Below are 26,744 nucleotides of genomic sequence, written 5' to 3'. Positions count from 1 at the left end.
CCCACCAGAAAAACACAGCCATTCGTCCCTACGATCGCCGGGTTCTGGGCACTGGCTGAGGGATAGGCTTGTGTTCAGTGCGACACCAGAGGTGTGCAAGCTTTCCCTGGGAGTCCCAGTGGGGCCTGCAGGGTGCTGAGCTCTGAGGAAAGTAACCAGGTAGGAGAGTGGGAGCCCAGGGAGTGAGCAGGAGAAGCAATGGAGGACATGGTTCCCGGGATCCCAGAAGACAAGTCCATGGAGAAGGGAAGTCAGGCCTCCAGAGCCCAGGCGAGCCCCATGATGAACTCAACCAAAGGCACAATGCATCAGTCCATATTTATTGAAGCAGGCGATAGAAGACAGGATTGAGAAAGTCACACAGATCTTCAATACACTCCCCCGCAACCAAGCGATGAGGACTCTGAGGCTCAGAGAGGCGGCGTCTCCTGGCAACCGAGCTGGTTGATCTCCTCGACATATGGCCAGGTTCCTTGACTTGTGCTGGCCTCTGCTATCTCTTCTCTATTTCCCCGCTTCCACCACCACTTTTTTTTTTTTTTTTCCAAATCAGCCATTGTTCCAACACCCTTTAGATTATCATTGGAATTTCACTGGTCGCTCAGCGCACCCTGAACCCAAAGAGCACCAACAACTTGCTAAACATTCCCCCCTACTCTTCTGCCAACTGCAATAACCCCTCCCTCATTGGGCTCAGCTTCAGAAATGCCAAAAATGCCAAACTGCTCAACACCCCAGCACAAAAGCTTCACTTTGCACTTTTTCCCCCTCTAATAAGGCACCTCCATGTCATTGTCCCACACATGTCCCTGCTCCCCGCCCTGCTCGGGGATCACGGAGTCGGGCCCTCCTTCAGAATTTCATAGATCTTGCTGAGCTTCTTCAGCTTGCTCTCCAGCTCCCGGGCCTGCTGCCTTATGTCTTCAGCTGACTCTGTCTTTGCGCCCTTTTGCAAGTGCTCTGAGTCTTTCACGAGGCTGACCACATCCATTGCAAGGGAGAGACCTGCAGTGGCCGCACCCACAATCCGGGCTTCTTTGGTCATTGCCAGAGCAGTGCCTCCAAAAGCTTTCTGTACCTGCCGGCCATTTCGAACTGAGACTCTCGGAGCTGTCATAAGGCGCCTGGCATTGACTACAAGGCGAGGTTTGACTTTGGCTAGGTTGATGGCACGAACATTCTTTGCAATGTTTTGCAGGGCTGTAAAGCATGTATCTGTTAAGGAATAAATCTGGGGCATGTGGTCATGCAGAACCTTTGCAATGACCTCCCCTTTGTCAAAATCAGTTGATGTCAGGTGACTGGCTTGGGCTTTTGCGGACGACTTACTTGAGTCTTCCACGATGCTGGTAGTCACCTGGGTCACAGTGGCTGCTGCTCCCAGCCCCACTCCAGTGGCCAAGAGTGCCAGACTGGCCCCTGCTGTCACAGGAGCCAGACCCAGACCAAGGATGCTCAGGATGCCAGACACAACAGCAGTGGAGTTGGCTACTACGTTGGCGATGGTGCAGTCCCGGTGTACCCTGTCCACCTCATCTGCGAGCTCGTGGAGCTTTCTTATGCGCTCCTCAAGCTTAAGTTTGAACTCGGGAAACTGATGCAGAAAACTCTCCCTAGCCTCCTGCTCTTCGGCCTCCATATCCATCCTTCTTTGCAGCTCATTCAGAACTTCACGTAGGGCTTCTGCCTCCTCCCTGTAACAGGGAAGGTCGAGGGATTAGGAGAAGCTTATCTAGAAAATGGGCTCCATTTGCTCTAACCTCCATACACCACAGAACTTTTACTGCAAACCAAATGGAAAGGAATGTTACAAATGCAAAGAATCCTTCCTGCAATGTTTTACACATTCCGCACACGGCTCACGCTGCATAACACACCCCAGTTGGGGAGTAAATAAGTCTGGGTCATACTCAGAGGCTCTTAAATAGTGGCTATTGGAGGAAGACGGCCTCGCAGTCAAGGACAGGTCCCCACAGTCAGTACCACAGTGTGTGCAGACTGGGAACTCTGTAGATGAAGAAAGGGAAGTGAGGTTGGAACAGGAAATCCTTATTTCGAAGAAACATTGTGTGTGCTGAGGGATGAACTTACCCATAGAGGTCTGTTCTCACCCTGGGCACTGGGAAGTGAGCTCTAGGCCCCACCTAGGATGTCAAGGGTCCTAAAACGATACGACTATCTTCCTTTGCCTGGGCCTTTGGCCATGGGACAGTCTGACAAGATGATAGAGTCTTTGGGTCATGAGCTGTCAGTTGTGACCACAGAGGATCTAGAAACTGGCCTCCCAGGGGAGCGGAAGGCGACAGGTCAGCCATGCAGGCAGATGTGATTGAGCCCCAGTAAACTCTGTCCTGAGGTTCAGGCTGAAAAAAACTCTCTCCTGGAAAACATGTTACCTGGGCTCTCATGAGCCCTTATCTTGACTGTGCCTTGACCTTGGTCTTCTGGGCTCTGACCTTAACAGACTGCGGACAGTCTTAGCAAGAGCTGTGTTAAGACAGCTTAGTGAGAATCCACACACTCTCAATATCTCATCACATTTGACATCTGATCAAATTCCACCTTTGATGCAGCAGTCTTTGACCTGCCTTCAGGAAGAACCCTGTTGGGTCAGGTGAGCAAGAATCCCTCCACTTTGATGCCTCCTCTTACCGATTTCCCATCCCTTGCCCTCGCCCTGCTCCTTGCCTAGAAATCCCTACCGGTTTTACTCTATTTCAAGATGAGCCCAATCTCTCACCCCTATGACATCACTCTTGATGCCTATGGCATGAATTAGTCTTCTTGACCATTTTAGTAAGTGTCACAGTAACTGCTTACTTGCACAGTGTGAGCATCCCTGGTGGGAAAAGCTCCCCGTGCACTGTCACACACTGGATACAGGACAGTAAGGCCTCATGAGGACAATGGAAGCTTTGCACTGGAAACCCTCCCAGACTCTGCCCCAAGTGTCTCTCTCCTGGCTGATGGGAACCTGTATCTCCCCCTGTCATAGGCGTAACTGAGGGGACAGCTCTCGGTGAGCTCTGTGAGCGCTTCCAGGGAATCACCCAATCTCACCCAATTTGCGGTTGGTGCCAAAAGTAGGGACAGTCTTAGGGACTGTCCCCTCAGTCTTCGCAGTTGGCTAACTCTGGGTACCTGGAGTTTAAGAAAACAAGATTTCACAGCAAGAAGGGTCCTTAAATCACCTTTTTGCTTGGCAGCTGCTGTCTCTCCCAAGCCTGCTGTCCTCTGACTGGGCCCAGCCACTGCCCCAATAACTGAGAGCCAGGACACCCACTACCCTGGTTCCCCTCAGACTCTCCAGCTCATTTCATGGATTCCCCACCCACCACCCACCACCACCAACCTCACAGGTGTTACCAGCCTAAATAACACCTTAGCTGGTCACAGCTTTGCATGCATGTACACCAAGGCCATGTGCAACTTTACAACATCTCTTAAAGCTACAAGAGACTCTGTGAACCTTCTATTTGAACCAGTAAGCTGGAAACGATCTAGATTTGGTGGAGAAAGTAGTTTCCTCTTTGGTGGGGAATTCTGAGGCTCAGAATCCCTCAAAGGCTACACAATTGGCAGCTGCCCCCTGCGGAGCTGGAAGTTGTCACAAAGTCTCACTGACACCTATTGGTCTGGGGCTGCTCACTTTAGAAGACAGGGGCTTCCAATGGTAGTCAAGACTGACCCAGCTCTAAGGCAAGGTATGGAAGAAACCCTGCCCATGGCCTGGCATGCCCAGGGGTGAGGAGATCAAAGAAGGGAGGGAAGAAATGTCCCCTCTCCCTCTCACGGGGCCTCTGCTAGTCCCCTGGTCTCCTCAAGTTTGTGCCCTAGAGCTTCACTCAGTCCCAGATCCACTGCCCAAGCCTACCTAGTCCTCCAACCTAGATGCCCTGGCCCTCTTATCAATTGTGACCACTGGCTCTGGCCCTGGTCCAAGCCTCCTGGGACCTTAGACAGGATGACTAGGCTCTTCACCTTTGACCTTGAAATTCACACCAAGGCCCTGGCCACAATCTTCTCAGATTGAATTACTGTTTCCATGGAACAAATGCCCAATCTGACACTTCCAGACACACAGACTCAAGAGAACCCCAGGGCTGGGCAAAGAGAGAGTCAGGATCCAGCCAGCTCAGTCCAATTCCACTCCAGCCTCTCCGCCTCATGGGCCCGCAGGATGCTGCATGTTCACGGAACTGCTCAGATGGGGAGGGAAGGTTCTAATCCGAATCCCCAGGGCCACAGACTGAGGTGTCAGTGTTCCTGTGACTGGTCCCAGAGAAGTCGTGCTTGGCCCTCATCTCCAGCAAGAAAACCCTTACCACCGTCTCTTCTCGGCAATCCTCTAATGAGTTCACACTAATGGAGTTCCTGCTATGTGCCATCACTACGCTAGGGACTTACGTGCATTATCTTTACTTCCTCATTCAAAATTGAACAGATAAAGAGATCAAGACAGAGAAGGGTCAGCTTTAGGTTAAGGCCCAAGGTCATATAACCTGCCCTCTGCAGGTTTCCTTCTCCTCAATCTGAGACCATTCACTGCCAGCAAATGTCATGGAAGACATGTTCCTCATGGGTTGTCGAGAAGAAACATACTCAAACCCAGCCCCAGGACACTGCCTTCAGAGACCTAGGTGACCATCCGGGGGCATCTGTGCAGGGGGCAGGGGGGTACCTGGACAAAGTGGCCTCAGCCACAAATCTCTCCCAGGATTCATGGTCACTCAGCAGGGCGTCTAGTTCCTCACGCCTCACTGTGTTCAGCAAAGTCTCAATGGCCTCCTCGAGAAGGCTTTCACTCCCTAGATGGAAAAAAAAAAATGAAAGGCTTTTAGTTTTTTCTTTTTCCTGCTTCCCTAAGGGAGAGAGGAAACCAGGGCTTAGCTGGAGGGAAACCACAGTGCTAAACTGTGCTTTTATGGACCCGGTGGTGGGGGGGGAAGGGAAATAGGTGTGAGCCTGCTGAAGGCATATTGAGATCAATAGATTCAGTTCCTGCCCTGTAATAAGCAGGGGCTTACAGCTGGGACACAGGACAAATGCCCTAACATTAGCTGTAGGAGGCCGGGGAATCCTAGGGGAGGAGGTTTTACCTGGAACTAACGGGTTCCAGAGACAGGGGACAGCAACAATACTTAGAGAGGACACACTATGTAGCAGGCCCTGGCCCAAACACATGAACACATTCTATTTGATCCTCATAACCACAGAAGGAAATACTCTCATTTTACAGGTAAGGCTAGGTAAGACACTCCAGATCACACAGCTGGGAGGTGGCAAAGACCAGACTGGGGTCCAGGTCGTGGCCCACTGACCCTCACAGAGCACTCGGGCTGGCAGCAGGATGAGAGCTGGAGGAAATGGCCTCTCTTGTAAAGCCCCACAGTCATCCTGAGCCCACCTGGAGGCTTGGACAGGGCAAGAGGGCAGGATCAGCCTCCAAGGCTGCTGGTCTACTCACTCCCCCACCACGCCTCAGGATCCCTTTTTTCCCCTCCTTTCCCCTCTGCTGTCCCCACCTCCCTCTGGACTGTCCTGGCCTTACTTCTGGGTCATTGATGGATTTGATGGGCAGCAGGGAAGGGAGGAAGTAAGTACCTCAGCCATGACCCTGAAGAGGGAAGAAGACAAGAGAGAGGTGTCCCTACAGACTCCTGGGCTGGGGACTCCCCTTGACCTCTATTGGGGGCTCAAGGAAGCTCTTCAAGGGACCGATTCCTCTGTAGGTGAACTCAGCTGGAGGCAACCCCGCAATTCCAGGGATCATCCAGAGAAGTGGAAGGGGACTACCTGGGCTGGGCCCGCCGGCTCCCGAGGCCATGGTGTCACTGTAGTTTTCCCTACCACTTGCGTCGCGTTGCAGTTAGAAGGAGCTGTCGCTTCACCCCTGGGGAAGAGAGAACAAATTGTGGGTCAAATGTGAGCCAGCGGAGGCAGCAGTGAGGGGCCAGGTCTTGGGGCTTCCCTCCAGGATGGCGACAAATGCCAAGATGGACTTTACCCCATGTGTTTGTCTGTGTACTGGCTTCTGCCAGCTGCTATTTAAGGAAAGTTACTCACCTCACTCCAGCTCACTCCCAAGCCCAGTCAGGGTCCTGTCGCCTGTTGGGGCCCAAGAAGAAGATCATCAGACAAGGAGACTGCCATCTGAGAAGTTACAGAAGCAATAAAACCAAACACAGAAGAAAAGATGGGAACAGATGTGCTGGAAATTCCTTGAGGTCGGGAACGTGTGTGTTTACTAAGGGTAAGAGCTAATACTGATCAAGTATTGATGACAGGCAGGCTCCTGATGTGTCCCCTCACTGAGTACCCACACACACTCCAGGACGGGAACCTGAGTGTCTCTGATCCAAATCCTGTGTTTGTGACGACTGTGCTCTACTCCCTTTAACATGCAAAAACTCTTATTCATGTACAGTGACCTTTGAACAATATGGGGGTTGGGGCAATAACCCCCAACATCGTGCAGTAAAAACTTCACGCATAACTTCCGACTTCCCCAAACTTTTTTTAAAGATTTCTTATTTATTTGACAGAAAAGAGAGAGCCAGCGAGAGGGGGATCACAAGCAGGGGGAGTGAGAGAGGGAGAAGCAGGCTTCCTACTGGGCAGGGAGCGCAATGCAGGGCTCAGTTCCAGAACCCTGGGATCATGACAAGAGATGAAGGCAGACCCTTAACAACAGAGACACCCAGGTGCCTCTTGACTTCCCCAAACTGAACTACTAATAGCCTACTCTTGAAAAGAAGCCTTACCAATAACATAAACAGCTAATCAACACGTTATTATGTATGTTCTATGTATTATGTACTGAATTCTTGCAATAGAGTAAGCCAGAGAAAAGAAAGTGTTAAGAAAATCAATAGTAAGGGGCACCTGGGTAGCTCAGTCATTTAAGCATCTGCCTTCAGCTCAGGTCATGATCCCAGGGTCCTGGGACAGAGCCCCTATAACTGTCTCCCTCCTTAGTAGGGGTCTGCTTCTCCCTCTCCCTCTGCCCCTCCCCCCTGCTCATGTGTCCTCCCTGTCAAATAAAGAAGTAAAATCTTAAAAATGAAGAAAATCATAAGGAAGAGCAAGTACATTTACCATACCGTACATGTATTTAATGAAAAAAATCTGCATATAAGTAGATCTGTGTTGTTTAAACTTGTGTTGTTCAAGAGTCAGCTGTGTAAGTATTTATTTGTAAATGACTCCTCTCCTTCCACAGAGCTGGCTTGCAGCACTAACCAGTCTCTGTATCGCTCAATTTCCTGGTGCCACAGCTTCCCACAGCCTGTGTCCTCCTTGCTTCTGCGAGATTCCTCATCCCACATGGCCTGGAGTCCTGCTGAGTCCTGGCGCAATCCCTACAGTCTTGACTACGGATTCTCAAGCCTTCCCAATAATGCCCAGTCTTCTCTGCTGTCCTCTCCCAACTCTGAACCCTAGACTGCTTCTAATTCTTTATCTAAAGGAAAGTAAAAAGAACAATCTCCTTGTATAAAACTTTGCATTTTGCATTTGAGATTGTTTCCCTAAGACATTTCGAGAAGCACGATGACTGGGTCAGAAGCTATCATCACATGCACATTTTTTCATACCTAGCGCCACACTGTTATGAAACAAAATTATACCGATTCACATTCACACTCACAGTACGAGGGTGTCCATGCTGTATTCTTAACAGTTCTTCGTAGTCTTTTGTAAAAAACACACCCTTATAGACAGAGAGTTTATTTTAGTTCATTTTTAGCTTGTCTTGGGAAACGAGGAAAGACAGGAAATGTTGATTACATTTAAGCATTATTTTTTTAAGATCTTATTTATTTATTATTTCAGAGATTGAGAGAACGACTACGAGAAGGGGCCGAGGGAGAAGCAGACTCTCAGTGGAGCTGGGAGCCTGACGCGGGGCTCAATTCCAGGACCCCAGGATCATGAACTGAGCCAAAGGCAGACAATCAACTGAGTCAACCACGCACCCTAAGCATTGTTTTTAAGTTTATTTATATTTTTTAGTAATCTCTACACCCAATCTGGGACTCGAATTCACAACCCCAAGGTCAAGAGTCCCAAACTTTTCAGAATAAGCCTGCCAGGTACCCCAGGTCCTATTTGAAGAAAGCAAAAGAGCATTTATCAGCTTTCCCTCCTGAGACGTGACTGAAATGATAGTAAAGGTACTTACAGGTGTAAAAATAACTAATGATAAGAGTGACTCACATCTGTGGACTTTACTCTGCACTGGTAATTGCTCTACAACTTTACAAATAATAACCTGTCTTCTTCCAATACTCATGAAGTTGTACGTGTATCATTTGCCTCCCTGTTTATAGATACGGAAACTCAAGTGCAGACTATGTGATGTGCCCCAGGTCAGAAATCCAGTAAGTGACGGACTGGTTTCAAGTCTTCAAGGTCCTGCTTGCTGGACTCAAGAACCCCCACACTGCCTCTCCTCATTCCGCTACTACTTTATTTTTTCTATTTTTTATTATTTTAAAAAGATTTTATTTATTTATCTGACAGAGAAATCACAAGTAGGCAGAGAGGCAGGCAGAGAGAGAGGGAGGAAGCAGGCTCCCCACTGAGCAGAGAACCCAATGTAGGGTTCGACATCAAGACCCTGAGATCATGACCTGAGCCAAAGGCAGAGGCTCAACCCACTGAGCCACCCAGGTGCCCTCTGCTACCACTTTAAAAGGACAATGGGTCCAACAAAAATCCAGAGGCTTAGACAAATGTTTGAAGGCAGATTGGATGGAGAATTGATAGCTGAATAAAGAGAATAGAGGGAACTTCCATCAGAAAAACAGAGAGAGAACAAGGCAATAGGCAGGAAGAATGGTCTGCTACACAGATTGCGGAGAGGGAGACTGAGGATGAGAGGCAGGTGGAGGGGAAGCAGGAATAAGGTTACCAACCCCACACCCGACCCTATATTCACGGCAGCCTAAGTCTCACCAGAAGAGGGAAAATCAGAAATGAAATACTCCAGAAAAAATACCTCTGTCTTCTGACATCTAAAGGGTCCTCATCCGATCACTCTACATGGAAGCCTGTCAGTCAACTTACCTCTCTCTTAAATACAGATGGGCAATCTAGGATCAGATACGTAAGAAAGATGACCAGATGGAAAGGGTGACTCAGATAGATTAAAAAAACGACTGCAGATTGGGCACCTGGCTGGCTGTTGGTAGAGCATGCAACTCTTGATCTCAAGGTCATGAGTTCAAGCCCATGTTGGGCATAGAGCTTACTAAAAAAACAACAAAAAATTAACTCATGTAAACCTGGTGATTCACAGACCTGTACCCTTAGGGATAAAAATACATTATATGTTTATTAAAAAATTTCTAAAATTAATTTTTAAAAAAATCAACTGGACTTCATAAACCTTAAAAACAATACCAGAAAAAAACACATAATTTTGATTATAGAAAATAATTTTTTAAACCTTGACCCAATGTCCTCAGTGAGATTAGAAAGGTGTTGTCTTCATAAAATGAGAACATGATGCACTGAAAAAGTAAAATAATAATAATAATAACAATAATGGACAAGAAAAGGGCTCGTGGGACTTAAAAAGTGATTGACAAACTAAAGAAATCTAGGAAAAGGTTGGAATAGTCAAGAAAAACTTCCAGAAAACAAAACAAAAAGGTGACAGAAGAAATGGAACTGAATGAGGAATGACAAGTTACCAATGCTGTCAATTCTTAGAAAATTACTTGAGAAAGAGCTGCAGGAAAAAAAAAAGTTCATGTGTTTATGGGGTGAGGTGGAAGATAATGGCCAAGAAACCAAGAGATAGAAAGATGTGAGGTCCAGGAAACAGGAAAATTAACATAGACAGAAACCTAAGGAATACAGCAGGCATGCAGCAGACCTAGAGAGCAACAGCCCAGAATGAAATGAGAAGTAAAGAGTTCTATGGGGAAAGTGGACTTAAAATAATATATATGATATAATATCTTATCTAATGGACGGTTCAAAAGAAATTGAGGAAACGTTGAAGGTAATATTGCAAGGAGTAGAAAAAAAGGCAGTTAGAAATTCAGGAAAAACTAAAGCTGTACAAGAAAGCATGTACCGGGTGCCTGGGTGGCTCAGTGGGTTAAGCGTCTGCCTTCAGCTCAGGTCAGGATCCCAGGGTCCTGAGATCTTGTCCCACATCAGACTCCTCGCTCAGCGGGGAGCCTGCTTCTCCCTCTGCTTGCTGCCTCACTCTCACTTACTGACAAATTAATAAGAATCTTAAAAAAAAAAAAAGCACGTAAACCATATTTCACAAGTTAGCTTTACAGTAAATACTGAAAACATCACACATATGTAAACATTCTTCTGTGATTTTTAACTTCTAGAACAAAAGAGACCATTTAAATATAAGAACCAAATGTGCTTGTTGCCGATATGTAAATCAAAGTACAATGGTAGAAGTTGGGAGCTGCACCACTGGAGAGAGGAGGAAGGTTAATATCCTCATTTTGCAAAGTGAGGATCCCCAAGATACCAGCTATGATTGAGAGGCTAGGAAATGAAGAGGTAAGAATAAAGAAAGAAAGAAACAAAGGTGTAAGTAAATGGCTTACGCCTAGAAAGGTTTCTAACTGAGGACATAAATTTAGTGATAATATGATATTAGGAGAAGGTGGGGAGGTGTGTAAGAAAAAGCATAAAAATAAGTGAAATTATTATCTGCCCTAGTAAGAAATAAGTAGCTCACTCATATTGCAATTTAAAAATCAAGGGAATGAAGTTAGCTATCGTGGTGGGTGACTACTGCTTTGCACCAGGCACCGTTCTAAGTGATTTGGACACATCGACTCTTAACATTAGTTCTCAGCATGACTCTGTAAGAAAAGGAACTGAAGCCCAGAAAGGGTAGGTAATTGACCCAAAGCACCCAGCTAGTGCCAGAGCCGGAATTCAAATCCAGACTCCCTGTCTCCAGAGCCTACATTCTCACCTGTTCTGTTCTCCCAGTGTAGGAATATCATATAAAGATATTGATTAACCACCTAAGGAAAAGCAACACATTAAAAGTGATTGTTTTTAATTGGGAAGGTGGATGAGCAGAGTCCTCAGGACTAGTGGATTTGTTTTAACCAATGCGCTTGTTACTTTGATTTCTTTTTTAATTTTAAGAAAGTGGAAGTCCCTTTAGAGCAGTGAGTAACAGCTCACCCCAATAATGGGCTGGTTTCTGGCATTACCACGTTCAACATGATGAGAGCCAAGGGATCAGGTACCCATAAAAACTCAGCCTGACTCCTGATGTGACAAGTGGCAGCGTGGGAGAAACCTCGGTGGTTGATAAAGTAAGTTCTCTAAGAAAAGTGGGATGATAACGTAGGTTCAACGAGAATAATCAGCGTGAATGCCACCCTTCTACAGATATAGGGTCTAGCCATCCCTGCCCACCTGCGTGGCCCTGACAGGACACGGAGCCCTCCCATCCTCACCCACCATCCCCACCTCCCATCCCCAGCGGCTCTGGCTAAGCTCTCCGGAGGCAGCAGGACAGAGAATCTCACCAAAGCATCTCCCAGGAATGGCTGCAGGCAGGCTCCTAGGGTAGGGAGGGAAGGGGAGCCAAGGACAGGACCAGGTTCAAACTCCTTAGCCTGCCCTCGCCCCAGTTCCCTAATACTCCTACTCCTGTCTTCCTCACTGTTCCCTGAGTCCGAATTGCCTTGGTCCGGGCACCCTCAAGGACACCTTGCTTCCCTGCTTGTCTTCTTTTTTTTTTTTTCTTTTTTAAATTTTATTCTAAGTAGGCTCCATGCCCAACGTAGAGCTTGAACTCACACAGGGCTCTGAGATCAAGAGTCACAGGTTCTAGAGACTGACCCAGCCTCGAGCCCCTCCTTGCTTCTCCTCACACCTCAGCCTCCAGGCCATTGTTCCCACCCCCTCCCCGAATGCCTTTCCCCACCTTCTTCACCTTGTAAAATTTACCTGTGCTGAGAGGCCCCGCTCAACCGCTGCTTCCCCTGCTATCTTCCCCCGTGGACCCTCCGGGTTCCCCTTCAGTGTGCGCTGCCCTGACTACAGTCCTCTGTGTGTCCTCCGTTGGACTCTGAGCACTGGCGCAGCCCTGCCTATTCCCTGCTGCGACTCCTGTTCCAGGGCCTCCCAGGGAACTCTGAGCTGGGCTTGGATCCGAGGTAAGGGAGCACAGTGCACACAGCTCCACTCCCCACTGAGCAATTCCACTGTTTTCTTACCTGTCTTGATGAAAAGTTTGTTGTGGCTGAGAACAAATAAGACCACGCCTCAGATTTCACACGAATTACCCTCCTGATTTAATGTGCTTTGGACAGTCCTCCCAGATTTCTGGGCGTTTCCATTTATTTCCTCATGTCTTCATGCTCCCACCATAGTATTGTTTATGTGAAGAGAAAGAGGAAGAGTAAATTGCAGTAAAACATGGGTGTCCTGGGGCATCTGGTTGACTCAGTGGGTTAAGCCTCTGCCTTCGGCTCCGGTCATGATCCCAGGGTCCTAGGGTTGAGCCCCACATCGGGCTCTCTGTTCAGCAGGGAGCCTGCTTCCCCCTCTCTCTCTGCCTGCCTCTCTGCCTACTTGTGATCTCTCTCTCTGTCAAATAAATAAAATCTTAAAAAAAAAAAAAAAAGAAAGAAAGAAAAAGAGAAGGGAACAAGGAGAAGGAAGGGGAGGAGTGGGAGGAGGAGAAGGAAAAACCAAAAGATTTGTACAAAATCAATCAGTAGATCCCAACAGGACTTAAGTGTAAGCTAGAAAGAAAAATCTACAAATGTCCTGGGGATAATATTTTTAAAAAATAATGTTGATTTGGAGGAACTTTTCTAATCAAGATGCAAATCCCAGATGCCATAAAGGGAAAGTTTCAGTTATCTGCCCTATTAACAGCTAAAAATTGCACAGGAAACCATGAACAAAGTCAGACTACAGTGAGAGGCCAGGAGACCCCACCCTCCATCCTTGGACCAGCAAAAGCCGAGCGCCCACGAAACATGACAGATCCTGGGAATCCCCATGAAAAGACTGAAGCCAAGTTCTTAAGATGTGGGAACAGAGAATCCCCAGGGAAGGGACTCACCGAGACTCACACAGTTGTCGGCAGGCAGGGCAGAAGGGAAGACCAGGCCTCCTGAAGCAGGTGTTTGGTAAGAAATGAGATTTTTACAACCCGAAGACTCCTAGGTTTACCTCTGCCGGCAAACACACGGATCTAAGTTCATGCCCTTCTCATCAACCCCGGGAGTCTACAGTTTGGTCTTTTCAGATTCGAAGCCTGGACCACGCTGCAGTGTGACGCTTCTCACCCCTGGTCCCTTTCCCCCCTCCGCTGTGAGCACACAGGCCAACCTCTTCCTCTTCCTGCCCCACAGTGGGTGGAACAGAGGCCCCAGTGGAGGGCAGGGAGCAAAGCCCAGACATCTCCCTGCTCTGTGTCCTGGTCATGGTCATGGTCACGGTCACGGTCATAGTACCCTGGGCCAGTCACTCCCTGTCAGGACCTCAGACGCCCTGCAGGCTGGGCACTGCGCAGACACTCAGAGACACTGTGGGCAACACAACCCTGAGTCCTTGTACCTCAAAAGGAAATCCCTTGCTGGGGTGGCCCAGAGGCTCTGCCTCACCTGCCCTCTACCTGCTCAGCTTCCTCCCAAATTCCCTGAAAGCATGAGCACCCTGATATCTGCCTTCCATCGGGGTCGCCTGCTCAGGTAGTCTGCAACCCGAGCTGAGCGCAGTCCCCCTCCCTCTCCACTGTTTTGGGGGCACAGAGGGAGGGGAGAAGCAGTCAGACAAATCCGGCTACAAATCCGGGCTGTGTCCCTGTGCCAAGTGAGACCTGGGGCTGGAGCTGCAGGTTCCCCCTCATCAACAAATCATGACAACATGCGATCCTTCCCTAACAGAGCTGTTTGGAGGGGGAGTCCATGGACAGGGCCCCCAACCCCGAACTACCCAGACCTCATCCTCGGAACTGAGACACATCCAGGGGTTCGTGGCCGTGTGGACCCGGGTGTGTGTCTGGGCAATAACCACACCTCGGGGCCCAGATATATCGGGGACCTGAAGGGAAACTGAAAGTGTCCACGTCCCAGCAGCTCATGAGGAAACAGACATGTCCGGGCCGGTCCCACTAACCTGCCCACCCTCGGCGGACCTGACTCCCTCAGAGGAACAAGCCCACACCTGACACGCCGGGTCCTTCTCCCTCAGCCCTTCCTGCCACTGACACACTGTGGGACCCTCAGCAAGTGACTCCCCCCCCACTAACTCCCCCCCAGGGCTTGTTCCCAGCCCCTCCTCTCTGTCCCTCCCACCGCACCCCCACCGCCATGCCTGCCTTATTCACCTCCTTGTCTCTAACACACCAGGTGCTCACCGGGTACTTGCCATATGGCGGCCACTAAATGCCACCCAGGTGGCTTCCAGGCATTTGCTGATGCAGATCCTCCTGCCAGGAGCACCTGCTTCACCACCTGGAAAAATCAAGTTCATACTTCAGAGCCCGACTCAAGCATCACCTCCTCTGAGAAGTCCTCCAGCAGCCTCCCTGGCAGAGTCCCTGTGCCCTACTCTGATCCCATGGCACGGGGTCGATATCCCCTTTTCAGGTCACTATGTCCGTGTCTTCCCTTCCCCCCCTTGGGATCTAATCAGATCTCTCTAGACTTGTCCCTGATGCCAGGACAGCCCCAGGATGCCTGCCCTTGGTGGCCAAGTGCCCCTTGCAAGGCTGCAGACGCTTGTGGAAGACAGCTGAGGAAACGCTGCTGTTTTCAACAGTGGACAGAACTGGGGGAGCACCAGGCGCTGGGAGGGCCCCGACCATGCAGTCCTGTCTGGTTCCCACAGCAGCTCTGGGAGATACCGGCTCCCTGCACGGACGCAGAAGCCGAGGGGGAAGCGCCACACAGCTTGTGAGGTGTGCAGAGTCTGGACGCAGTGGGCTTTGCACCTGCACACAGGGAAGCCAACCTGACCCTCCCATCCGGGCAAGTGTCCCCGGGCATCGTGTCCCTCCCCAGCATTGAAGGAGGGACAGAGTGACAGACTGATGATCCAAGAATTGCACCCCAAGGTTTGTGATGATCACCCCGTGGGTGGCCCAGGAGTTCAGCCTGAATTGGCAGATGGGGAAAGCCAGGTGAAGGGACAGGTGGCTTGGGTCCTGCAACTCAGGGAAGGAGCCGAAAGTCAAGGCCATGCTGACACTCGGGCCTCGGACACGTGGTTGAAGTTCTGTTTTGTCCACAACGTATTCCTCAGTTCCTTGTTGCTCTCTGTCGTGGGAACTCCCTTCCGCCTGATTGTTCTCCCTTTCCCGAGCTGGCGGTTCGCCTGCCACCCTGATGGAACCACTGTGAGTTGCGCACTGCGACACAACATCCCTGGGAGCTGCGGCCCGAGGGTCTCATGCGTGTGCGTCAAGGCCTCGCCGTGTGTGGACCTCGCCAGGCTCCGGGATCACGGCCCTGTGAGGTGGTGGCCAGGCTGGACCTGCAGGCCACTCAGGTGAGGATTGGGTGTCTCTGACCTGCAGGAACGAGTGCCGAGTCCTCCCCACCTGTGGACCCAAAAGATCGAGTGGCTGTAACATCAGGCTCCTCTTGACCCCCAAGGATCACAAGGAAAGTCACCCAGGATGACCGCAGTTCCAGAGTCGGGGTCTCGGGCAACATCTCTGGTCAACAAGCCATGTCAGCCCTCGGGGACGGTGACACCGGCTCCGCGGGAGAGTCCCCCTCACACCGTGGAGGGATGTGTCCAGCTGACGCCACAGCACCATCAGGCGGGGACTGGGACAGTCAGCAGACGGGGCTCACGACCAGCACCCCACCCCGTCTCTCCATCCCGTGGGGACACGTGCTGGGCTCGGCCCTGCTGGACCTTAGGACTCATGTTTCAGAGCAGGGACCCCACCTGCCGGGTCTCTCTCTGTCTAGGGACCGGGTCGGAGGTGACCCGAGTAGGGGCTGCAAATTGGACATGGGACAGCGGGGACTTCTGAAGCCATCAGAGTGGCCGCCAGAGACTGACACCTGAGGGGACTGCATCCATGCTGCTGGCACCTGGTCACTCATGGGAAGTGGAAGGGAGCCACGGGTCGGGGTCCCTTGTGACCTGGCTGTCAGCGTCACCCCGTGAACACGTATTGGTCCTTGCACAGATTCCTGGTCAAATCCTACCCCGAGTAGCAACTGTCAACTTCAGGAAGGCTCAGAACTAAGTATGAAGATGACAAAATCACACGCATCATTTTCTCTCATATTCCAAGAATTCTAACTTTATTATTTCTGGACTTTCCATTACTTGTTCCTCCACCCATTTCTTGACCCATTTCCCCTGTGTCCCCTTTAGTCCCTTCCCCTCACTGCCTGTCCCCTCCTTCCTTATTCCAGGGTCCATGTTCCTTCCCCTCCTTGACTCCCCCTGCCCGTCCTACATTAAACCTCCCTCCCTGGCTCAGCTTCAGAAATGCCTAATTCCTCAACACCCCATCCGAACACGCCAAACCTTCCCCCCGCCAATAAGGCACCTCCATGTCATTGTCCCACACATGTCCCTGCTCCCTGCCCTGCTCGGGGATCACGGAGTTGGGCCCTCCTTCAGACGTTCATAAGACTCGGTGAGCTTCTCCAACTTGCTCTCCAGCTCCCGGGCCCGCCGCCTCATGTCTTCAGCTGACTCTGCCTTTGCGCCCTCTTGCAGGTGCATTGAGTCTTTCACAAGATCAAACACATCTAATCCAAGAAAGAGAACTGAGAAAAGCCCACTCCCGACCCGGGCTCCTCTGGTCATTGTCAGAGCAGTGTCTCGAAAAGTGTTCTGCACCTGCCTGGCAGTTCGACCTGAGACAGGCAAACCTCTGCTGAAGCGCTGGGCCTGGACAGCCAACCGAGGGTTCCCCCTGGCTGCCCTGATGGCACGAACATTAGCTGCAAGGTCCTTCAGGTTTTCATATAAATCATATATTATGGGAAAAAAAGAGTCTATGTAGTCATCCAGAAACTTTTGAAATACCTTGTCTTCATCAGTGTCACTCAATATCAGGCTATTTGCTTCGTCTATGGAGGAACACTCGCTGGACATTTCCATGGAGCTGGCATACATTCCAGTCACACCTGATGCTACTCCCAGCCCCGCTGAAACTGCTGACACTACCAGACAGGCCATCGCTGCATAAGGCGCCAGAACAAGGCCGAGGATGCCCAGGACACCTGACGTGACAGCAACAGAGTCGGATGCTACATTGCAGATGGTGGCGTCCCTGTGTACCCTGTCCACCTCATCTGCGAGCTCGTGGAGCTTTCTTATGCGCTCCTCAATCTTGAGTTTCAACTCGGGAAACTTATGCAGAAACCTCTCCCTAGCCTGCTGCTCTTTGGCCTCCAGATCCTTGGCTCCTTGCAGCTCATTCAGACGTTCACGAAGGGCCTCTGCCTCCTCCCTGTAACAGGGAAGGTCGAGGGATTAGGAGAAGCTTATCTGGAAAAAGGCCTCCATTAGATCTAACCTACATACACCACAGAACTTTTACTGCAAACCAAATGGAAAGGAATGTTACAAATGCAAAGAATCCTTCCTGCAATGTTGCACACATTCCACACACGGCTCACGCTGCATAACACACCCCAGTCGGGGAGCAAGTAAGTCTGTGTCATCCTCAGAGGCTCTTAAATAGTGGCTATTGGAGGAAGACGGCCTTGCAGTCAAGGACAGGGCCCCACGGTCAGTACCACAGTGTGTGCAGACTGGGAACTCTGCAGATGGAGAAAGGGAAGAGCGGTTGGAGCAGGAAAACCTTTGTTTGGAGAAACATCCTGTGCACTGAGGGATGAACTTACGCACAGAGGTCTGCCCTTTGCCTTTGGCACTGGGAAGTGAGCTCCAGGCCCCACCTAGAATGTCAAGGATCCTAGAATGATACGACTGTCTTCCATTGCCTAGGACCTTGGCCACGGGACAGCCTGACAGGATGGAGGAGTCTTTGGGTCATGAGCTGTCAGTTGTGACCATGGATGATCTAGAAACTGGCCTCCCGGGGAAGCAGAAGGGGACAGGTCAGCCATGCAGGCAGATGGGAATGAGCCCCAGCAAAACTCGGTCCTGAGGTTCAGGCTGAAAAATACTCTCTCCTGGACCACACGTTACCCAGGCTCTCATGAACCTCCTCCTGACTGCGCCTTGACCTTGGTCTCCTGGGCTCTGACCTTAACAGCCTGTCATGCCCAGTCTGGATAAGAACCCTGTTGGGTCACCGTAGCAGGAATCCCCCCACCATGATGTCTCCTCTTAGAGACTTCCCTTCCCCTGCCCCCACCCTGCCACTCGGCGAAAAATCTCTACCGGTCTTCACTCTGTTCCAGGATGAGCCCAATCTCTCTCCCCTATGACATCACTCTTAAGTGACAAGTGTCACAGTAATTGCTTACTTGCACCCCGTGAGCACCCCTGGTGGGAACAGCTCCCCGTGCACTGTCACACACTGAATACAGGACAGTAAGGCCTCCTGAGGATGGCGGAAGCTTCGCACTGGAAACCCTCCCAGACTCTGCCCCAAGTGTCTCTCTCTATGGCTGATGGGGACCTGTATCTTCCCCTGTCACACAGTGGAACTGAGGGGACAACTCTAGGCGAGCTCTGTGAATGCTTCTGGGGAATCATCCAATCTCAGGGGCATTTGGGGACCCTCAAATATGCAGCTGGTGCCAAAAGTAAAGTCAGTCTTAGGGATTGTGTCCTCAGACTTTGCATGTTAGCTAGCTCTGGGTACTTGGAATTTAAAAAATAAGAAGACTTCAGAGCGAGAAAGGACCTTAGTAACCATTTTGCTTGGCAGCTGCTCTCTTTCTCAAGCCTGCTGTCCTCTGATGGGGCCCAGCCACTGCCACTGCGCCAACTGACTGAGAGCCGGGACACCCACAACCCTGGTTCCCCTCGGACTCTCCAGCTCATGTCACCGACTCCCGAGCCACCACCAGCACCCCCGACCTCACAGGTGTCACCAGCCTAACTCACATTTTAGCTGGTACAACAAGGCCATATGCAAGATTACAACATCTCTTAAAGATGCAGGAGACTTCCCGAACCTTCTCTATGAATCACACAGCTGGAAATGACCTGCAACCTGGCAGCTAGCAGAGGAAGTACTTTCCTCTTTGGTGGGGACCTTTGAGGCTCAGAATCCCTCAAGGGTACACAATTGGCAGCTGCCCCCTGCGGAGCTGGAAGTTGTCACAAAGTCACACTGCCTCCTATTGGTCTGGAGCTTCTCTGTGTAGAAGAAAGGGGCTTCCAAATGGTAGTAAGACCCCCCAGATCCCAGGCAAGGTATGGAAGAAACACCCCCTATGGCCCCGTATGCCTGGTGGTGAGGAGATCAAAGGAGGAAGGGAAGAAATGTCCCCTGTCCCAATCACAGGACCTCTGCTAGGTCCCTGGTCTCCTTAAGTTTGTGCCCTAGGGCTTCCCTCAGTCCCAGACCCGCTGCCCAAGCCTACCTAGTCCTCCAACCTAGATGCCCCCTTGTCCATCCTGATTGTCATCTCTGGCCCTGGTCCAAGCCTCCTGGCACCTTGGACAGGATGACTACACTTGGTTCTTCAGCTTTCACCTTGAAAGTCACACAAAGGCCCTGGCCATGATCTTCTCAGATTGATTTACTGTCCCCATGGAACAAATGCCCAATCTGACACTCCCAGACACACAGACCCAGAGAGCTCCAGGGCTGGGCAGAGAGAGAGTCAGGATCCAACCAGCTCAGTCCAATTCTACTCCAGCCTCTCCGCCTCATGGGCCCGCAGGACCCTGCATGTTCACAGAACTGCTCAGATAGGGACGAAGGCTCTAATCCGAATCCCCAGAGCCACAGACTGAGGCATCAGTGCTCTTGAGACTGGTCCCAGAGGATGTTATGCTTGGCCCTCATCTCCAGGAAGAAGAACCTTGACCTCCGTCACTTCTCCGCAAACCTCTCAAGACTTACCATTAATGGATACCAACTATGTGTCATCACTATGCTAGGGACGTTACACACATTGTCTTCATTTCCTCATGATAAAATTAAACAGATGAACAGATCAAGGCAGAGAAGGGTCAGCTTTAGGTTAAAGCCCAAGGTCACATAACTTGCCTCTGCAGTTTTCGCCTCTCCTCGATCTGAGGCCATTCACTGCCGGCAAATGTCATGGAAGACATGTTCCTCATGGATTGTCAAGAAGGAACATGCTCAACCCCAACCCCAGGGCACTGTCCCGCAGAGAGCTGGGTGACCATCCTGGGACATCTGTGTGTTGGGGGAGGGTGGTTACCTGGGCAAAGTGGCCTCAGCCACAAATCTCTCCCAGGCTTCATGGTCAGTCAGCAGGACGTGCAGCATCCCTTTGCTCACTACATTCTGGAAAGTCTCAATGACCTCCTTGAGAAAACTTTCACTCTCTAGGTGGAAAATAAAAATGAAAGTTTTTAGTTCTCTCTTATTCCTGCTTCACTAAGGGAGAGAAGAAACCAGGGCTTACCTGGAGGGAAACCACAGCGCTAAACTGTACTTTTATGGACTCGTTGTTGGGGGGAGAGAGAGGGCAGGGAAATAGCTGAGAGTCGGCCTAGGCAGGGGTATTGACATCAACAGAATCAGTTCCTGCCCCCCTTTCATATCTGATAGGCAGGGGCTTACACTTACACAGGACAAGTGCCCTAACATAGCTGTGGGAGGCTGAGGGATGCTAGGGGAGGAGGTTTTACGTGGAACTAAGAGGTTCCAGGGACAGGGGACAGCAACAATACTTAGGGAGGACACACTGTATAGCAGGCCCTGGCCCAAACACATGAACACATTCTATTTGATCCTCATACCCACACAAGGAAATATTCTCATTTTACAGGTAAGGTTAGGTAAGACACTCCAGGTCACACAGCTGGGAGGTGGCAAAGACCAGACTGGGGTCCAGACCGTGGTCCACTGACCCCTCACAGAGCACTCACGCTGGCAGCAGGGTGAGAGCTGAAGGAAATGGCCTCTCTTGTGAAGCCCCACAGTCATCCTGAGCCATGCTGGAGGCTTGGACAGGGCAAGAGGGCAGGAGCACACTCCAAGGTTGCTGGTCTACCCCCTCCCCACCCTGCTGCAGGATCCCTTTTTTCCCCTCCTTTCTGCTGTCCCCCTCCTCCCTGTGGACTGTCTTGGCCACTTCTGGGTCATTGATGGATTTGATGGGCAGCAGGGGAAGGGAGGAAGTAAGTACCTCAGCCATGACCCTGAGAAGAAGACCGGTGGGAGGTGTCCCTACAGACTCCTGGGCTGGGGACTACCCTTGACCTCTCTTGGGGGCTCGAGGAAGCTCTTCAAGGGACCGATTCCTCTGTAGGTGAACTCAGCTGGAGGCAAACCCGCAATTCCAGGGATCATCCAGAGAAGTGGAAGGCGACTACCTGGGCTGAGCCCACGGGCTACCGAGGTCATGGTATCGCCGTAGTTTTCCCTACCACTTGCGTCCGCGTTGCAGTTAGAAGGAGCTGTCGCTTCACCCCTGGGGAAGAGAGAACAAATCGTAGGTCAAATGTGAGCCAGCGGAGGCAGCAGGCAGCAGTGAGGGGCCAGGTCTTGGGGCTTCCTTCTGGGATGGCGACAAATGCCAAGATGGACTTTACCTGCCAGCTGCTATTTAAGGAAAGTTACTCACCTCACTCCGCTCACTCCCAAGCCGAGTCAGGTCCTGTTGTCCTGTTGGGGCACAAGAAGACAATCATTGGACAAGGAAGTGGAAGAAACCATCACCTGAATGTAGGTTAGTCCTAGTTCTCACAGTACTGCTAGAGCCAGGATGGGAACCCGCGTGTCTCATTCATTGCCTGACTTGATCATATTAACCATTCTGACAGGTGTGAAGTGATATCTCATTGTGGTTTTGACTTGTATTTCCCTGATGCCAAGTGATGTTGAGCATTTTTTCATGTGTCTGTTGGCCATCTGGATGTCTTCTTTGGAGAAATGTCTGTTCATGTCTTCTGCCCATTTCTTTTTTTTTTTTTTAAAGATTTTATTTATTTATTTGACTACAGAGATCACAAGTAGGCAGAGAGGCAAGCAGGGGCGGGGGGAAGCAGGCTCCCTACCAAGCAGAGAGCCTGATGCGGGGCTTGATCCCAGAACCCTGGGATCATGACCTGAGCCGAAGGCAGAGGCTTTAACCCACTGAGCCACCCAGGCGCCTCCCTTCTGTCCATTTCTTGATTGGATTATTTGTTCTTTGGGTGTTGAGTTTGACAAGTTCCATATAGATATTTGACACAAGCCTTTTATCTGATAACACATGGTTGTTATTTCTTTAGCAAGCTTTGTCTCCCTTCTGTCCTCTCCTTCTATAGATCAGATTTCCAGAGACACCCACAGACAGAATTGCCCCCACCATTGGGAGCACCCCATCCAGAGTGGCCCAGCTGCCTCTCATCTTAGGACCTGGATTCAGAGGATTGACTGTATGACCCAGTCTTGCCAACAAGACAAAAGAAAAATCAGCTCAGGGGGTCCCAGGGACCATCCTACTGTAAGACGCAAGTAGGAGAAGAGAGCTAGCTGGCCCCTTTCTCCTTCTTCTGCTTTGAAGCCACAGAACCTCAGGGGTCCTAGGCATCCAAATGACATCATGAAGCACAAGGACCAAGAGCAAAAGCAGAGAGCAGTGGCAGTGTGCGGGCAGAAAGAGCCAGACCCGGGATGACACCAAACATTCGTCAATGTGTCTGCACTCTCGCGCCCAGCCTTCCCGTCCTCTGCTATTCTGGGCCTGGCCCTGACCCTTGTTTTGGGCCTCAACTGGGTTTGATGCTGGACAATGCTCCCTCCTGTCTTAGTACCTGGGATGTCCCTGACTAGCCTGCAGATCACTCAGTTCCTGGCAAGGCTGGCAGGAGGAGAAGGAAGGAAGAAGGCTGTCCCTGCCCACCTGTGTGGCCCTGACAGGACACGGAGCCCTCCCATCCCCACCTCCCATCCCTAGCAGCTCTGGCTCAGATCTCCAGAGGGAGCAGGACAGAGAATCTCACCAAAACATCTCCCTGGAAGGGCTGCAGGCAGGCTCCTCAGGCAGGGAGGAAAGGGGAGCCAAGGACAGGACTAGGTTCAAACTCCTTAGCCTGCCCCACCCACTCCGAGGTCCCTAATCCTCCTGCTCCTGTCTTCCTCACTGATCCCTGATTTCATGTTGCCTTGGTCCAGACACCTCCAAGGACCCTTTCCTTCCTTGCTTTTATTTTCTTTCTTCTTTAACTTTTATTTTAAGTAGGCTCCATGCCCAACATAGAGCTTGAACACACACAGGGTCCTGAGACCAAGAGTTGCAGGCTCTACCGACTGACCCAGCCCCAATCCCCTCCTTGCTTCTGATCACACCTCAGCCTCTGGAATGCCTTTCCCTACCTTCCTCACCTTGTAAAATTTACCTGTGCTGAGAGGCCCCGCTCAACCACTGCTTCCCCTGCTATCTTCCCCCATAGACCCTCCGGGTTCCCCTTCAGTGTGCGCTGTCCTGACTACAGTCCTCTGTGTGACCTCCTCTGTTGGACTCTGAGCACTGGCGGGACCATGTCTATTCCTTCTATTCCTCCTATTCCTATTCCAGGGCCTCCCAGGGAACACTGAACTGGGCTCAGATCCGAGGTCTGGGAGCACAGCACACCCAGCTTCTCTCCCCGCTGAGCAATTCCACTTGTTTTCTTGTCTATCCTGATGAAAAAAAGCTTGTCCTAGCTGGGAACACGTAAGACCATGCCTCAGATTTCACACGAATTACCCTCCTGATTTAATGTGCTTTGGACAGTCCTCTCAGATTTCTGAGAGTTTTCATTTATTTCCTCATGCCTTCATGCTCCCGCCATAGTATTGTTTATGTGAAGAGAAAGAGGAAGAGGAAATTGCAGTAAAACATGGGTGTCCTGATGCCTGAGCCTTAGCAGGAATTTCCAAAGCCTCCAGTCCCTCAGGGTGGCCAGGCCAGGTCTGGATGTCGGGCCCAGCTCCCTCCACCCTCACCCCACGTTTGTTCACTGATACCAGGATCTTTGCGGAGAAGGGTGGGGGTCATCTCTTTGCTGCCCTGAGGCTCCTTTGAAGGTACAAAAAACACTGTGTTCCTTTGGATTGTGGCTGGCACCCATTAAATATGTCCTGATAAAGGAGAAGGAGGAGGAAGAGCAGGGAAGAAGGAGGAGGAGGAGAAAGAGGAGAAGGAGAGAGGGAGAAGAAGGAGGAGGGAGGAGGAAAGAAAGTGAGGATAAAGAGGAAGAAGGAGAAAGAGGAGGAGGAGGAAGACGAGGAAAAGGAGAAGAAGAATTGAAAGAAGAAGTGGAGGAGGAGGAAGAGGAGAAGATTTGGAAGAAGAAGGAGAATTGAAAGAAGAGGAGGAAGAGAAAGAAGCAGAGGAGGAGGAGAAGCAGGAGGAGGAAGAAGGAGAAGAGGAAGGGGAGGGAAAAGGAAAAGAAAAGTTGGAAGAGGAAAAAGAGGAAGAAAAGGAGAGAGGAAGAAGGAGGAGAAGGACAAGGGAAAGAAGAGGAAGAATTAGAAAAAGAGGAAGAAGGGCGCCGGGGTGGTTCAGTCAGTTGAATGGGTGCCTTTGGATCAGGGTCATGATCCCAGGGTCCTGCGACCCAGCCCCATGTCTGGCTCCCTGCTCGACGGGAGCCTGCTTCTCCCCCTCCTCTTCTCTTGTGCTCTCTTTCTATCTATGTTGCTGGATGCCTCACTCTAAAATAAATAAATAAGCTCTTTTTAAAAAAAAAATTATGAAAAGAAGAAGAGGGAGACGAGGAGGATGAAAAAGAAGAAGAGGAAAAGAAGAATGGGAAGAGGAGGAAAAGGAGAGGGGTGAGGGGGAAGAGGAAAAACCAAAAGGCTTGTACAAAATCAGTCAATCAACCAATCAATCCCAACAGAATCTAATTGTAAGCTAGAAGGGAAAAGTTACAAATGTCCTAGAAAACTGTTTAAAAAGAATAACGTTGAGCTGGAAAAACTTTTCTAATGAAGATGCAAATCCCAGATGTCATAAAGGGAAAGTTTCAGTTATCTGACCTCCTAAAAATAAAAATTGCAAAGGACACCATGACCAAAGTCAGACTACAGCGAGAGGCCAGGAGGCCCCACCGTCGATCCTTGGACCAGAAAAAGCTGAGCGCCCACGAAACACGACAGATCCTAGGAATCCCCATGAAAAGACTGAAGCCAGGACACCTGGGTGGCTCAGCTGGTAGAGCGTCTCCCTTCGGCTCAGGTCATGATCCCAGGGTCCTGGGACGGAGACTGGCCTCAGGTTCCCCGCTCCCGGGGCAACCTGCTTCTCCCTCTCCCTCTGCCTGCTGCTCCCCCTGCTTGTGTGCTCTCCCTCTCTCTGTGAAATAAATTCATAAAAATCTTTTAAAATAAATAAATAAATAAAACTCAGTTTTACTGTTCAAGAAAAAGAGAGAGAGAGAGAAAAGGGAGAAGCCAAGTCTTTAAAAGATATAAACCAAGAATCCCCAGAAAAAGGACTCACCCAGACTCACAGTTCTCAGTGGGCAAGGTGCAGTCGAAGACCTCCTGCAGCAGGTGTTGAGGGGGAAATGGGACTTGAACAATCCGAAGCCTCCTAGGCTTGCTTCGGCTGGCGTAAACACACAGATAGAAGCTCACACCCATATCATCGGCCCCATGAGTCTGCAGTCTGGGGTTTTCAGATTACGAGTCCACAGTCTGGCATTTTGGGATTACAAAACGGCAGTTTGTTGTTTTCAGATTAGGAAGCCCAGACCACCTCCCTGCCATGACTCTGTCCTTCTTACCCCAGCCCCTCGGTCCTTTCTAATCGGGGCACACAGGCCAGTCTCTTCTCCTCCTGCCCCACAGTGGTGGAACAGAGGCCCCGGTGGGGAACAGGGAGCAAAGCCCAGACATCTCCCTGCTCTGTCTCCCTGTCATGGTCATGGTCACGGTCATGGCACCCTGGGCCAGTCACTCCCTGTCAGGCCCTCAAGTTCCTTGCAGGGCAGGGCACTGCGAAGACACTCAGAGACACTGTGGGCAACACAACCCTGATCCTAGTATCTCAAAAGACAACATGAGCCTTTGCACCTCAACAGAAATCCTTTGCTGAGCAGCCAGGCACCCGCACCCTGGGGGCGGCCCAAAGGCTCTGCCTCACCTGCCCTCCGCCTGCTCTGCTTCCTCACAAATTCCGGAAGGCATGAGCACCCCGACATCCTCCTTCCATCTGGGGTCGCCTGCTCAGGTCACATGCAGTCTTCAACCTGGGCTGAGCGGTGTCCCCCTCCCTCTCCACTGTTTTGGGGGCACAGGGGGAGGGGAGAAGCAGTCAGACAAACCCGGCTACAAATCCGGGCTGTGTCCCTGCTCCGCGTGGGACCTGGGGCTGGAACTGCAGGTTCCCCCTCATGGACAAATCGTGACAACACGCGATCCTTTCCCGACAGAGCTGTTTGGAGGGGGAGTCCACGGGCAGGGCCCCCAACCCCGAACTACCCAGGGATCGTCCTCAGAGCTAAGACACATCCAGGGGTTCGTGGCCGTGTGGACCCGGGTGTGTGTCTGGGCAATAACCACACCTCGGGGCCCAGATATATCGGGGACCTGAAGGGAACCTGAAAGTGTCCACGTCCCAGCAGCTTGTGAAGAAACAGACATGTCCAGGCCGATCCCACACACCTGCCCACCCTCTGCTGTCCTGACTCCCTCAGAGGAACAAGCCCAC

At 50.9% G+C, this 26,744-nt stretch overlaps 2 protein-coding genes across 7 annotated transcripts; both read right to left on the bottom strand.

The window, feature by feature from the left end:
• Positions 1 to 304: 304 nt before the first annotated feature.
• Positions 305 to 13,347, bottom strand: LOC122891795 (apolipoprotein L2-like). 6 transcript variants are annotated; one of them, XM_044227735.1, is made up of 6 exons: positions 13,082 to 13,347; positions 12,225 to 12,368; positions 6,067 to 6,108; positions 5,797 to 5,893; positions 4,682 to 4,808; positions 305 to 1,694 (listed from the first exon to the last, which is right to left on the bottom strand). In XM_044227735.1, the coding sequence occupies exons 4-6, from the start codon at positions 5,825 to 5,827 to the stop codon at positions 833 to 835; spliced, it is 1,020 nt and encodes a 339-aa protein (XP_044083670.1). In that variant the 5' UTR covers positions 5,828 to 5,893; positions 6,067 to 6,108; positions 12,225 to 12,368; positions 13,082 to 13,347; the 3' UTR covers positions 305 to 832. The 6 variants fall into 6 exon arrangements, with proteins under 6 accessions (XP_044083670.1, XP_044083671.1, XP_044083674.1 ...); XM_044227736.1 differs by having other exon boundaries at positions 12,225 to 12,361; XM_044227739.1 differs by having other exon boundaries at positions 13,094 to 13,347.
• On the bottom strand, positions 305 to 21,463 carry LOC122890856 (apolipoprotein L3-like). The gene is made up of 4 exons (XM_044226319.1): positions 21,433 to 21,463; positions 20,313 to 20,439; positions 16,538 to 17,449; positions 305 to 782 (listed from the first exon to the last, which is right to left on the bottom strand). Exons 1-3 carry the CDS (start codon positions 21,461 to 21,463, stop codon positions 16,588 to 16,590), a joined length of 1,020 nt encoding a protein of 339 aa, XP_044082254.1. The 3' UTR covers positions 305 to 782; positions 16,538 to 16,587.
• Positions 21,464 to 26,744: the final 5,281 nt, after the last annotated feature.

The sequence above is a fragment of the Neovison vison genome, chromosome 12 (assembly GCF_020171115.1).
Source record: "Neovison vison isolate M4711 chromosome 12, ASM_NN_V1, whole genome shotgun sequence".
Classification (NCBI taxonomy): domain Eukaryota; kingdom Metazoa; phylum Chordata; class Mammalia; order Carnivora; family Mustelidae; genus Neogale; species Neogale vison.
This window is presented reverse-complemented; position numbering and strand designations above follow the sequence as displayed.

Coding starts and splice junctions, on each gene's coding strand:
- LOC122891795 (XM_044227735.1), bottom strand. CDS start 5,827: ATGGCCTCGGGAGCCGGCGGGCCCAGCCCAG. Junction 4,809..5,796: donor AGCCGGCGGGCCCAGCCCAG/GTAGTCCCCTTC, acceptor TTTTCCATCTAG/GGAGTGAAAGCCTTCTCGAG. Junction 1,695..4,681: donor GCTGAGGCCACTTTGTCCAG/GTACCCCCCTGC, acceptor TCCCTGTTACAG/GGAGGAGGCAGAAGCCCTAC.
- LOC122890856 (XM_044226319.1), bottom strand. CDS start 21,463: ATGACCTCGGTAGCCCGTGGGCTCAGCCCAG. Junction 20,440..21,432: donor AGCCCGTGGGCTCAGCCCAG/GTAGTCGCCTTC, acceptor TTTTCCACCTAG/AGAGTGAAAGTTTTCTCAAG. Junction 17,450..20,312: donor GCTGAGGCCACTTTGCCCAG/GTAACCACCCTC, acceptor TCCCTGTTACAG/GGAGGAGGCAGAGGCCCTTC.